Consider the following 12,947-nt stretch of genomic DNA (forward strand, 5'->3'; position numbering starts at 1 on the left):
TGCGGTTGTGGGTGCTCCAGCTCATCGCAGCTTCCTCCGCGGGACCCGGACCCGGCGGCCGCTAGTCGCGAGTTGTCCACGGGACTCGAGTTACATGTTCGGCCGAGTCACCCGCCGCCCTCCTCCCCCGCCCGCCGCAGCGGAAGCCCATGTGGAATTGTGGACGGACCGTCTCGCTCCAGGATAGACAGTCGACTTGTTTCCATCAGATGTTCGATCCGACCCCGTGTTTCATCGGCCCCCCGGTTCCATCCTCGGTTCGCCCGGAGCGTTTTTCGAGGTTTCCCGAGAGTTTCAACCGAGTGCGAGTCATTCCAAACTTTGTTTTTTTTTGGTGTGTGTGTTTGAGCTTTTTACATAAATCGGAGAATTTGTCGAAATTTTCGAGTTCAGCTTGCATTTGAAAAAAAATGTGGAACTGAAAAGTAAGAAACGACAGATTTTGAAAGGATACAAGTGTGAGTCATTCCAAACTTTGTTTTTTGAGTGTGTGTTTGAGCTTTTTATACAGATCGGAGAATTTATCGAAATTTTCGAGTTCGGCTTGCCTTTGAAAAAAATGTGGAACTAAAAACTTATAAACGAAGATTTTGAAAGGATGCAATCGAGTCACACAACGAGTGCTCCGCGCGCCACACTTGGCAATCACACGTGAAAAAGTGCGGTACCGAAATGTTGAGGACAGTGTTTGATTCGAGAGAATCTGCTTTTGAGTACGTTAAAAAACTACATTGTTAACAGTGCCTCGGTACAGTTTTCGAGTGTTCAAACGTTGGGGTACGCGAGAGTACGGGAAACACGTATTCGTGAAGTAAATTATTCAGAATTGAAGGGAATACGGATGTAAACTTTTGTTGCAAGTTGGAAAAAAGTTTTAAATCGTCGGAAGAGTGAAGGTGAAACGATGAGTATCAGAAAATTTGCTGCAACATGTGTAAGGGATCCGACTTTAACCTCTTTTTAAAAATCGATCAAATGATAGGTATCTGAATTTTACCACTCGTCCACGTGCTCAAATTCTTTATCTTCTCCAGCGATGCAGTCCCAAGAACAAGTTAATTCAATTTTCCCAGGATTTTTATGTCGAAAAACTTTTTTATAATTGACAGAATTTATCTAATATTATTCGTCTTTGAAATTCAAAAATTTTCCTCTCGTCATTTTGTCAAAAATCTCAAATTTGATTGCAGCAAATCGACCTTAATAACTGTTCCACTAAACCACGACTTTTTCGGCGTATTTCCGCTTTATTTTAAGGTGCATTTCCGAATCTAATACCAAGGCTTCCATTACAGTCTCTCACAGGAGTCGTAGGCATCTCTCGTGGACTTCTACCTACCTACAGAAATCTATTAAGGTATCGTATAAACACCTTAAAGCTTTACGGGCCTAGTACATCAAGACCTTTCGAGTAGACTTAATCCTTCATTTTGAACCTTCTTTTATAGGCCATTAGATTTTCAGCCCCTTCCCCCGCTTCTAGTATTCCAAAGTACACCGGGTCGATTCCCAACTTGTGTGGCTCATGCAGACGATTCACAGCAGAAATTGATTTCTCAATAACTTGAGCTTAAGGCTCCAGTCCTTAAACTTTTCGCAAACTCCGCTGAACCGTGATTTTCTCAGAGCCCAAAGCGCCAAAAAATGCTCCAGGCCCTCTCGAGGTTTAACCTCGCGACTTCTCTTCCGTTCGCACGGCGGCTTCCGGAAATGGTGCGATGGGTGGTGTTTCCGGTTCTGCTCCTGGCGACGCCGCTGTCAGGACGCGAGCCCTCGGGTTCGGTGCAGGGTCCTCTGATGGTGGACTGGCGGTCGGCTGGGAGGAACGTGCAGCCGACCTGCGTGGACATCAAGGCGGAAATGCAGTTGTGCCACGGAATAGGGTACAACAAGATGCGACTGCCCAATCTCCTCGGACACGACTCCATCGCCGAGGTGGTGCATCAGGCAGCCTCCTGGGTGCCTCTTCTCAACGTCCGCTGTCACACGCACACGCAGCTTTTCCTCTGCTCCCTCTTCAGGTGAGATCGATTTTATCTCCTTTTTTTTCGAAAAACTCCAAAGAAACCGAAATGACGGCGAAACCTCAAAAATGCTTATCTCGTTTGCGCTGTTGCAGAATCTCTGTTCATACTTCATTTTTTAAAGCCAGAACCAACCGACACTATGGCTTGAAATTTTCATTGATTCGAGATTAAAACATGAAAGGAAATACGTAGATTTGTTTAGGCCATTTATAATTACAGTAAATTGAATGTGTAGTTTATGTAAAAAAAAACTAAAATTTCCCATGCAAATCAGCATACACTTACACAAACGTCTGATGTAGATAAGCAAATTCTGGCGAAATCTGCCCATATATTTGGACCAGGTTATTAACAGGAAGGAACCAAGCCACATCAGCCATTGCCAAATTTATCTGGGCAGTTTAGTTGTTTTTACGAGAAAGCGCTTGTGCGGGTTCCTTTGAAAATTTTATTGAATTTGCTTCCCACTATGGAAAAAATTCACTGAAATTTGCACAAAAATCCGCACAACCGTTTTCATGTAAAAAATTAAATTGCCCAATTAAATGGCAAGAGCTGATATGGCTAGGTTCTCTTTCTGTTTAAACGAGGTCCATTTGTGACATCCAAGGGTGGGGTTAGCCGGCAAGGTTGGCCTAGTGGTCAGCGCGTCTGACTCTATAGGCTCCGGGTTCGAATCCCGGTAGTGCCGTCATCTTTTCACGGAACTGACGAGTAGATCTGCAGGAACAGGTTCTACTCGGTCTTAATCCCTGAAAATTTGAAAAGCCTGGAGCATGGATGTCCCCATCGCCCTATCGTCTAAGGACGTTAAATCTCTGTCTATAGTTGGCTGTATATCTCTGAAAAGAGGTATAAGCCATTAAACCTGCCAAAAAAAGGATAGGGTAACATATTGGGTAAATGAAAACAAATTTTTCAAATTTTTTTCCGCAGTCCTGTATGCCTGGATCGACCGATCTATCCGTGCCGCTCTCTGTGCCAGCAGGTAAAGCAAGGGTGTGAGAAACGGATGAAGACTTACGGTTACCCTTGGCCGGAAATGTTCGAGTGCGAAAGGTTTCCGGAAGACGATGACATGTGCATTTCCGCTCATACAAGATCGCGCGCTCCTAATGAGGAGGGAACTGTAACGTCAGGTAAGAACTAATTTCAAATGTTTTATCCAACATGCGGTAAGAAGTTTTTGTATAGACTGCGAATTTAGCAGTTATAACCAAAGATTTGTTTTTTTCCAGTAACAGCTTATCTGCCATTAATATTCTCATATGTGACTAGAAAATGGAATTGAGGCCCTGGATGCGAAAAGGGCACCTCTCGATTGCAGTGTTTCAGAATCTCTGTTGCTAAATAACCCCTTGGAGAAGAATTTAATGGGTGATTTTGCCAGAATTCTTTCCATAGAAAATTGTAGAATCATAAGGAATATTCAGTGATTGTTTTAGTGAAATGGATGCATTCACTTTTCTTACGATGAATGAAATATTAGAGGAGACTCTGAAACACTGCAAACGAGAAGTGTCTTTTCCGCATCCAGTGCCTCAATTAAAATTTCTTAAGGTCTGAAAATTTTTAGGTTAGTATTTAAAATATTACTGTCATTGTACGGTCGTGTTCTGCAATTTTGTGCGTAAACAAAAAAATTCTAAAACTAATAAGCTTCAGTGAAGATATACTTTTAAGTTTGCAAATTAAGTTTAAAGTTGTTTAGTGCTCTGAAATTGTGTGTATAAACAAAAACAATTTTCAAACTAAGCTTCATCGACGGTAATTTCAAGTTTGCAGTTCAAAAAAACTACTTGTAAAATTTCAATCTGCGTCGTTTGGGGCAGTGGTGAGACATGAATGAGCGATTTTCGATTTTTCCTCATTTGAAGCTACAGCGAGGAATCGATTATTAAGGTGTTCGCTGCGAACACCTTGTTTATCGACCCTTTTTCATAGGTTTAAATGACAGATCAATCGGTATATCGCAAGGTACACCGCGATAATGATTTTGGAGCAAGAATTTTTGAATGCCATAGGTACCTAATATCGCCACATCCTCCTCCAGCAAAATACATATATAATGCCCCAAAAACTTTTTTGGGGGAATCTTGGCTGAAGATTAAAAATTGTAGATCCGGCAAGGCATTAGCACTCATCTTATGCTGTCTGTATCCAAGCTATTAAAAAAAAGAAAAAAACGGTTTTTATTGAAATTTTCTTTGAATTTTCTTCACTCATTAAAGAGTCATCTGGGCTTTGTAAAGGAGGTAGAAATTTGTCGATTCAATGTTAATCCATCGACACAGTATTTTCATCAAAACTAATAACACTGAATTTTTCACACAAATTCACAAAAATCGCTTCCTAGAAAAAAATGTCCCTAGAAATCGAAATCCCTCTTTCCCACGGAGGTCATACATTTTAAAACCCCTCTCTAAACACGCAAAGGTAACGCTTTCTGATGTACAGATCTGTAAAAAACAGTAGAAATTTACGCTTTCTGATGAACAGATCCGTAAAAAACAGTAACGAGCTCCGTTACTGAGTTACTGACGTCGATAATGTCTGCCTCTGAGAGGTGGAGGTGGGTCGTGGCAATCCACCATAAATATGCACGCAAAATCAGTTATATTCGCACATGAAACTCGTTGATCCGCGGATCAGCTTAGCTCCATGATTGCCGGATTGCGGGCGGGAAAGTGTAAGCTTAACTAGCCGAAAAGCCTAAAATCATGATTTTTCTCGGCTATCTGTCCTCGATGTTGCTCGGGACAAATGCGTGGGCGCCATGTCTGGCCGCGGAGGCGCTGGGGACGCTCAGTGCTGCCAAGAAGAAATGTCATAAGACCGTTCGAATATTGCCAAATTCCTCTTCTTAAAATATTTATTCTTGAGAAAAGTTATGAATAGTAGTCCTTGAAGTTTTCTAGGACGCTAGATAGAATTGCGATTGAAATTCTCTCCGAAATTCAGGAGAGAGATATGTACGACTTATTCAGAAATTCGTATTTCATCAGAAGATATTTGGAAACACTGGAAAGCTCTTACAGCGTTTCTTCGTATAGCGAAGCAATGCTGCTGTCGCGTCTATAGGTCTGGCCAAGTAACTTCGGGTCATAAATTACAAGCTACAATGATAGAGCGATCGATAGCGAACATACAGGGTGTTTCATATAAGGCTGATATAATTTGTAAACCGCAAGGTTTTTTTTAGAGGGGAATTAGGGGTTCGTGATTTATGACTCAGCATATAGATTTTATGTGATCGTCCACGGGTGGGCCAAGAAAAAAATCACAAAAAACGCGTTAAAATAATTTAAGAATAAAATACTCGTACATTTGCGCATTTAAAGCGAGACGTTTTGCAGTTTCAGCGAGTGAAAAATAACTGTTCAGTCTTTTTGATTTACCGTACGTACGAGATGATAGATTTTTAGTTTTTGCTCTTATTTGACTTTATTTTCTTTTTTTTCCAGTCGACATTACGAAACGACTTGTATTTTGAACAACAGACTTGTATTTTAGCATTGGATACCCATTTTTTGTGTATTTTGTTTTTTATACCTGTCTCATATTTCAGACTGTTGCTTGGTATTCATGATCTAATACACTGGGAATGAAGATTTAAGTTTCTGAAATATTTTGTTTAGGAGAGCGATTTTTATCAGGTTATTTTCTCTTATATTCTCTGTGTATCGATGAATTAAGTCGAAAAATGCGCACCTCAAGTGCAGCGTCTAAAAATCTCTGAAGACCGTTCAAGCGATTTCAAGAAAATCTGCTAATTGGTTTTCCTTCCAAAAAATAATTAGTGAATGGAGACTTGCAACTTTGTGATCGGGGATACGCAGTTTTCTTCTTTACTTAGCGAAATTCATCGGACCACAGGATTTTTATTTCAAAGAATTTAAAGAGATATTTTTTTTATTTATTTATTTTTTTAAATGCGTTTTTGAAATATCAGGCGAGAAGAATGACATATTCAACCTCAATTTGAAACGTTTTCTTTTTCAAATCTCTTCTTTTTGAACGTATTCCCTCGTCGTGATTACATTCTATGAATACACAGAAAAAAATAGATGGTGCTGGCGACAGAACCTTCTGTTAACAGGGCTCCTGCAGTTTCTTTGTTATACTTACAGAATTTTTCTGTTGTGAGAACAGAACTTAGGTCGTGGGAACAGAATACTCTGTCCTCATAACGGAAGCTTCTGTGCCCTGTGAACAGAACTATTTTTTTTCAGTGTATAACAACACCCTGTACGTATTCGTAGACGCCTAGATCGAGGTCAAACACCAATGAAGGGATAACAAAGCAACTATCGATAAATCGCGTGGCATGAGCCGACCATAAATTCGTTATAAACACGAGACATTTTTAAAACTGATAGGCTTTGGCGGGGAGAGGAGGAACAACGACCGTGTGAGATGATGGAGCTTCATAAGAAACTGGACGTAAATCACAGACTTACGGTGGCGGAAACACCATGCGCACGATTTCTTCACTCCAGATCCCTCTTATAAACGAAAGATATTCTCCTTCCGCTCTGTTAGGTATCAAGAAACTTTTTTTAGGGTGGGAATCAGCACATTAACTTAAAATTGGACGTATTTCTATCAAACGGATTTATGTGCATCAAGACATGAGCCCTGAGACCCATAAAAATATATGCACCACAGGGCTCACGTCAAAAAGCACATAGTTCCGTTTGACAGAAACACGTCCAATTGAGGAAAAGAGGATCGAAATGTTATTTCTTTGAACTTAATGCGACCGGCTTCGAATGACTCTAAAGCACGTGGGTAAAGCTTCCAGTGGAAAAACGTTCGTCGGAGTTGGGTCGAAAAATCGGATTTCGAGATTTCGACGGTAATCCTTTAGTGTCCCAGAGAAGAAGTCTCGAGAGCTTTAGCTCATTTTTGTGCCAATGAAGAGCGTAAAGTTAACTCGATAGTTAGGCAATTTTGTGCTCTGAGAACATGAAAGATCAAATTTTAAGTGCCCCCCCCCCCGACACTTCGTTTTTTCAACCTGCGAACCTTACTTGAAAAAATGAAAGAAAATGTTTGTAGGACACTTTTTATCTTCTGGTATCGATAATTCAGTTTTTAGCTCTCTTGAGCCCTCTGTTGCACTCGTAGGGTCACATATTTGAAAGATAAAACCAATTTCTTGTTTTAACTAAATATTTCCCAATCAATTTGGAATTACTAAAATGAGAAAATATATGTATCTACGAACAGTTGATCTCGCAACTACATACGCAACGCAACTTGGTGAAAGCACGTAAAGCTGTAAGTCAAAATGAATGTATCGTTGGGAGGATAGACTCTGGTGCCCGAAAATTGTAATATTGACTTTAAATTGATGCACGTTTCAAAGTTTAATTGAATGAGATTATGGTTTTGTAGATAGAATTTTCATAATGACAATGGAAGAGAGATAGAATAATGTAAAATACACATTATCATCTCTCGAATAAAATTGTATATTTTGCTGTATTATATTCTTTATTTATGTACATTTTTCAACTGATGATCGCCATCGATTGACGCAATAATTTTCTTTTTGGTTCAAAGATGAAAAATGTACAGTTTGTAATCAGCCTGATACCTACGAGAACATACTGGATCACTTTTGTCGCTCGGACTTCGGTAAGTTTTTGAGAACTAATTCTGATTCATTCATGGAGAAAATATACACTATCTATGCTTAAATATAGATCATTAATTTGACTACTTATGAGTTGAGTTTGGGTATTGTTGGAATATGAGGAAAAAGGAGACAAATTACGATCTGCTTACGAACTGGTTTATTCGTCGCCCATCGCTGGGGCGGTTATCAACGCAACTGACAAAAACGATATTGAGGATTGAAGATTCACAAACAGGAAAAGTTACATAATCATTGAGGTCGATGCACGATATAGATTTAGATAAGTCAACATGCCTCCCTGATTTTTAGGAACTGAAAAATCAGATAATTATTTCATTACAAAATATATCAAATACATCCTACATTAATCGATAATATTTATATACTACTTATATCTACACTACCCTCCCTGGCGCCAGGTTTATACCTACACATATAATATTACAGATCTGCAACATAAATAATAATTGGGGAAGTGGATTCTGAACCATATAAAAAAAAATTGCTCAAATCACGAATAAGTAAATAGAAAAGAGAAAATATACTTTTATTTTGACTTGCAAATTTTCCAACAAATGAGTGAGACACTGGCCAGGTGCCTCCCTGATTTGAGGAATTTAACATAATGACAACTTTTCTCTCAATTTTTCAAATTGAAATTTGCCCAGTGGTTTAGTCAAAATGTCCGCCGGGTTTTCCTTACCACTTATTTTCTTGATTTCGATTTCCTTTTTATTTACATAGTCTGTGACAAAATGAAATCGGATATCGATATGTTTTGATCGTTTCGTAAACCGTCCATTTAATGCTATGTCTTTTGCGCCCTTGTTGTCTTCCATAATTTGGACTGGGATCGGAAAAAGCAATGTTTAATTCTTTTAAAAGACCCATAAGGGGTAAAACCTCTGTAACTGTTTCAGACAGGGCATAAAATTCAGCATGCGTGCTGGCTAATGAGACTACTTTTTGTTTGGTTGACTTCCATAAAATAGGCGTTTCATTAATGCATAAGAGTGAACCGGTTGTTGATTTTCGATCAATGATATCTGACCCATGGTCGGAGTCCGAAAAGGCTGAAAATACAATTCCTTTCGGATTATATTTATATGTGAGGCTTAAATGACGAGTATCATACACGTAACGTAAGACACGTAACGCATATTTGAAATGAGTCTCTGAACAACAATTTTGAAAGCGGGACAAGTAATTTACACAAAATGAGATATCTGGACGTGAGCCATTTGCAATATATAAGAGAGTTCCGATGATATTTCTGTAGTTTAAAGAAAAATTTGGTAATTCAGAAGGAATCACTTTTAGATTTTCCTCCATAGGAGTCTTGACCGGCTTACTATCTATGACATTAAATTTAATGGCAGACTTTTCAATGAAATTTCCTTGATTAATTGCAAGAGTTTTATTCCGCTTGTTCCTGAAAATTTGTAATCCTAGATAGATTTCGGGCTCTCCTAAATCAGTCATATCAAAATTATCCATCAGTAATTTCTTAACATTTTGGACACTTGTTAAATTTTCACTTAAAATTAACACGTCATCAACAAAGAACAGTACAAGCACCTTGGATTTATTTACCTTTAAATAATAAAGACAGCAGTCGTAATTTGACCTTATGAAAGCATTATTAGTCATAAAAGTGTTAACATGGTCGTACCAGTCTCGTGGCGATTCTCTGAGCCCATATAATGCCTTTTCTAGTTTTAATATTACATTTTGGTTTATTTCTGAACCCTTAGGGGGTTTAATGTATACATTTGATTTTACTTGACTATTCAGAAATGCGGATTTGAAATCTAGCTGATGAAGGTGCCAGTTAAATTGATTTGCTAAAGATAATAGTAGCTTAACAGTGCTCAATCTTGCAACTGGGGAATAAAGCTGCTCGTTATCATTGGAGCTTTGTTGAAATCCTCTCGCAACTAATCTCGCTTTGTAAGTTCCATCTGTTTTGATTCTGAATAGCCATTTCGTCTCAATAATATCAGTAATTTGAGACTGATTTTTCGCAATAGACCAAGTGTTGTTTTTCTTTAAATTTGTCAACTCCTCGTTAATTGCTACTTGCCATTTAAGTTTTTCGGGACTCGCAAGAGCTTGTTCAAAATTTTCAGGGATTATAACACTACACGTGTTAGCAAAAATGGGATCCTCAATTAATCTACGAGGAGCTGTAAGAGTCTGTCTATTTCTGAGGTTGGGAGGTTCAGGTGGATTAATTATTTGTTCCGGCGTGTGAAATTGTTCTTGCTGTAACATTTCATCATTATTGTGAATACTATCACCAACATTTATGAGAGGGTTTTCGGTATTAAAGGTTGCGTACTGGTCATTGAGTGTTAAATTTTCACTAGAGTGCTCGGTCTCTTTAATACATTTTTCAGGTTCTTCTATGAAGATTACGTTTCTAGAAACGATCACTTTGTTTGATTTAGAGATCTTTATAAAATATCCCATATCAGCATATCCTATTAATTGACCTGATTCTGCTTTATTACATAGTTTGTTCTGACGTTTTTCATCTGGAATTCTTACAAAAACTTTGGTTCCAAAGGGCTTTAAATTTGAAAAATTTGGCCTTTTATTCATAAAAATTTCGTACGGTGTTTTACACAATTTCGTATTAGCTAATGCCCTGTTATGTAAATACACTGCTGTTTTAACACAATATGGCCAAAAGTAATTTGTTAAATTGGCTTCTAACAAAAGACATCTTACTTTATCCATAATAGTCCTATTAAACCTCTCTGCCACACCGTTTAATTGATGACAATACGGTGGGCAAGGTTGTAAATAAATTCCCTTACTTTTTACAAAATTCGAGAAGTTTTTATTAATATATTCTGTTCCGTTATCACAGCGAAGAACTTTGATGAATTTACCGGTTATATTTCTCTACAAAATTAGTATATTCTATGAAGGTATTTATTACTTGATCTTTGCTAGGGATACAAAATGAAACAGCAAATTTTGAGAAATCATCAATAAAGCTAACAATATACTTGCCATTACTTACACCTGCTGGTAATGGTCCTATTAAGTCAGAATGCACAATTTCCAGGATATCATTGGCTCTAGATCTTGAATCTCGGTACTTGAGATTATTCATTTTAGCTTTAATGCAAGTTTCACATCTCGTGAAGGTCTTCTTGAGTTTCGGGAGTCCATCGGCTAAATTTAAATTGCTCATTAAGTATAAATCATTAAAATTAATGTGACCTAAAATTTTATGCCATTTTTCGAAGCTTGATAGATTACTTATTGTTGATTTTTTTGCTATATTTGCATGTATTTCATTCGATAATACATATCCTTGTACTGTATATAACTCGTTTTCTTTGAATGCAATCATTAAAGTTTCATTACTTACTATTTTAGCGATATTTCCCTGAAAAATGATTTTATTGTTTCTGTTCGTAACCTGCGAGGCACTCAATAAATTAACTTGCATTTCTTTGACGTAGTATACGTTGCATAACTTATTTTTAATGATTTTGCCATTGACAGTTGTGTGAAACAAAATATTGCCGATTTTATTGGTTTCCAGTGGATGTCCATCTCCAACTCTTATTTTTGTAGGTGTTTCGAGATACGTGTATTCGGAGAATAGCGTATCATCGTTAATGATATGGTGTGAACAGCCACTGTCCAATAAGAATGACACATTAATCTTATCCGAAAATTGATTCGTTTGAAATCTGGCTGTGTGATTTTGAACTATAGGAGACATACACATGTAATAGTTTTGACTGCAATTTGGTTCTACATTATCAAAATTTTGAATTAGAGGATTTGAGTGCTTGTTCCTAAAATATTGATAATTACAATCCTGGTTAACATTTTGATTTTGCTGAAAAGGAAAATCTTCATTAGTGTACTCATACCTTTGTGCGTTTGTATTGTAGACATTTGGTCCTTGATTTTGATACCAGTCTCTTCTCCCTTGATTGCCGTTGCCTCTTGTGCGAAAATTTCCTCTCCATCTACTGCCTCTTCTGTTAGGCCTGCTTCCGTTTCGTCCTCTCCAGTTTGAATTTCCTCTCCAGTTTGAATTTCCTCTCCAGTTTGAATTTCCTCTCCAGTTTGAATTTCCTCTCCAGTTTGAATTTTGCCAATTTGAATTTGCCTGGCCACTGTGTTGTTTGAAGGGTCCTGCTCTTCCCCTCTGATTGTTTCCTCGGATGTAGAAAGAGTTTAGTTGATGAGTCACTTCATCAACACTTGAACATTGCTCGTTCCTCAGAAATGCAGCTTGGATTTTCGTTTTAACGTATTCAGTGTTACGATTATCCTCGTCCACTGAATCAAGAAGATCATTGATATAGAAGAGAGATTTTGGCAAAGCCAATAGTAAATACTGTAGTTTATCCTCTTCATTTATGGTTTCACCGGTATCACTTAAGTTGTTAATTAATTTTTCAAATTTATTGAAAAATTCCTCCGGTTTATCAGTTTCTTTGAGTTTAAGTTCAATTAACTTTTGTTTTGTTAATAATCTTCTAGATTGGCCTTTTGCTACAAAAGTATGTTCTAATTTCTCTAACATATCTTTGGGCTCCGTTAAATTCATAATATGCTCCAACTGATGATTATCAATGGCTGATACAATGATATTCTTAGCTTTAATTTTCATGCTGGCCCAGTTTTGATCCGTTATTCCATCCGGTTTTTCATCACGTACAATACATTGGTTGCAGTTGTTCATTTCCAGTAAAAGTGTGATGCGAAATTTCCATTTTGAAAAATTCTTCCCACTAAATACGGGCACTTTTATTTTTGTGCCGTTATTGGCCATATTACGTTAGTTAAAAAAAAGAAGTTCAAAATAAGCACATATTTCACAGTTTGTACATTTTCGCGTCACGCACTTATTTCGCGCTGTATGCATTTCCACGCTACGCACATATTACGCAGTTTTTAGATCTCCACGTGAAGCACTTCAACTTATTCAACTTTTTAAACCACGCTACGCTACCATGTTGGAATATGAGGAAAAAGGAGACAAATTACGATCTGCTTACGAACTGGTTTATTCGTCGCCCATCGCTGGGGCGGTTATCAACGCAACTGACAAAAACGATATTGAGGATTGAGATTCACAAACAGGAAAAGTTACATAATCATTGAGGTCGATGCACGATATAGATTTAGATAAGTCAACAGGTATTTATGATGCTCCCGCAACGTGTTCTACGCAAAAATTTGATGAGGAAATATGTATTGTGTGGATAAATTTCCTACCCAATACAACGTTCTGTTAC

At 37.8% G+C, this 12,947-nt stretch overlaps 1 protein-coding gene across 3 annotated transcripts in view; it reads left to right on the top strand.

Annotated features, from left to right (window-relative positions):
• LOC109033529 (secreted frizzled-related protein 5) overlaps positions 1-12,947 on the top strand; it is a 16,374-nt gene continuing 3,427 nt past the window's right edge. Inside the window, exons 1-4 of one of the 3 annotated variants that reach the window (XM_072299328.1) lie at positions 1-1,357; positions 1,449-2,021; positions 2,964-3,166; positions 7,596-7,670. In XM_072299328.1, coding sequence (XP_072155429.1) covers positions 1,645-2,021; positions 2,964-3,166; positions 7,596-7,670 — 655 coding nt within the window. In that variant the 5' untranslated portion in view covers positions 1-1,357; positions 1,449-1,644. Of the gene's footprint in view, positions 2,022-2,963; positions 3,167-7,595; positions 7,671-12,947 lie in introns of all 3 variants that reach the window. The other 2 variants (XM_019046195.2, XM_072299327.1) reach the window with 2 other exon arrangements.

This window comes from Bemisia tabaci, chromosome 4 (genome assembly GCF_918797505.1).
Source record: "Bemisia tabaci chromosome 4, PGI_BMITA_v3".
Lineage (NCBI taxonomy): Eukaryota > Metazoa > Arthropoda > Insecta > Hemiptera > Aleyrodidae > Bemisia > Bemisia tabaci.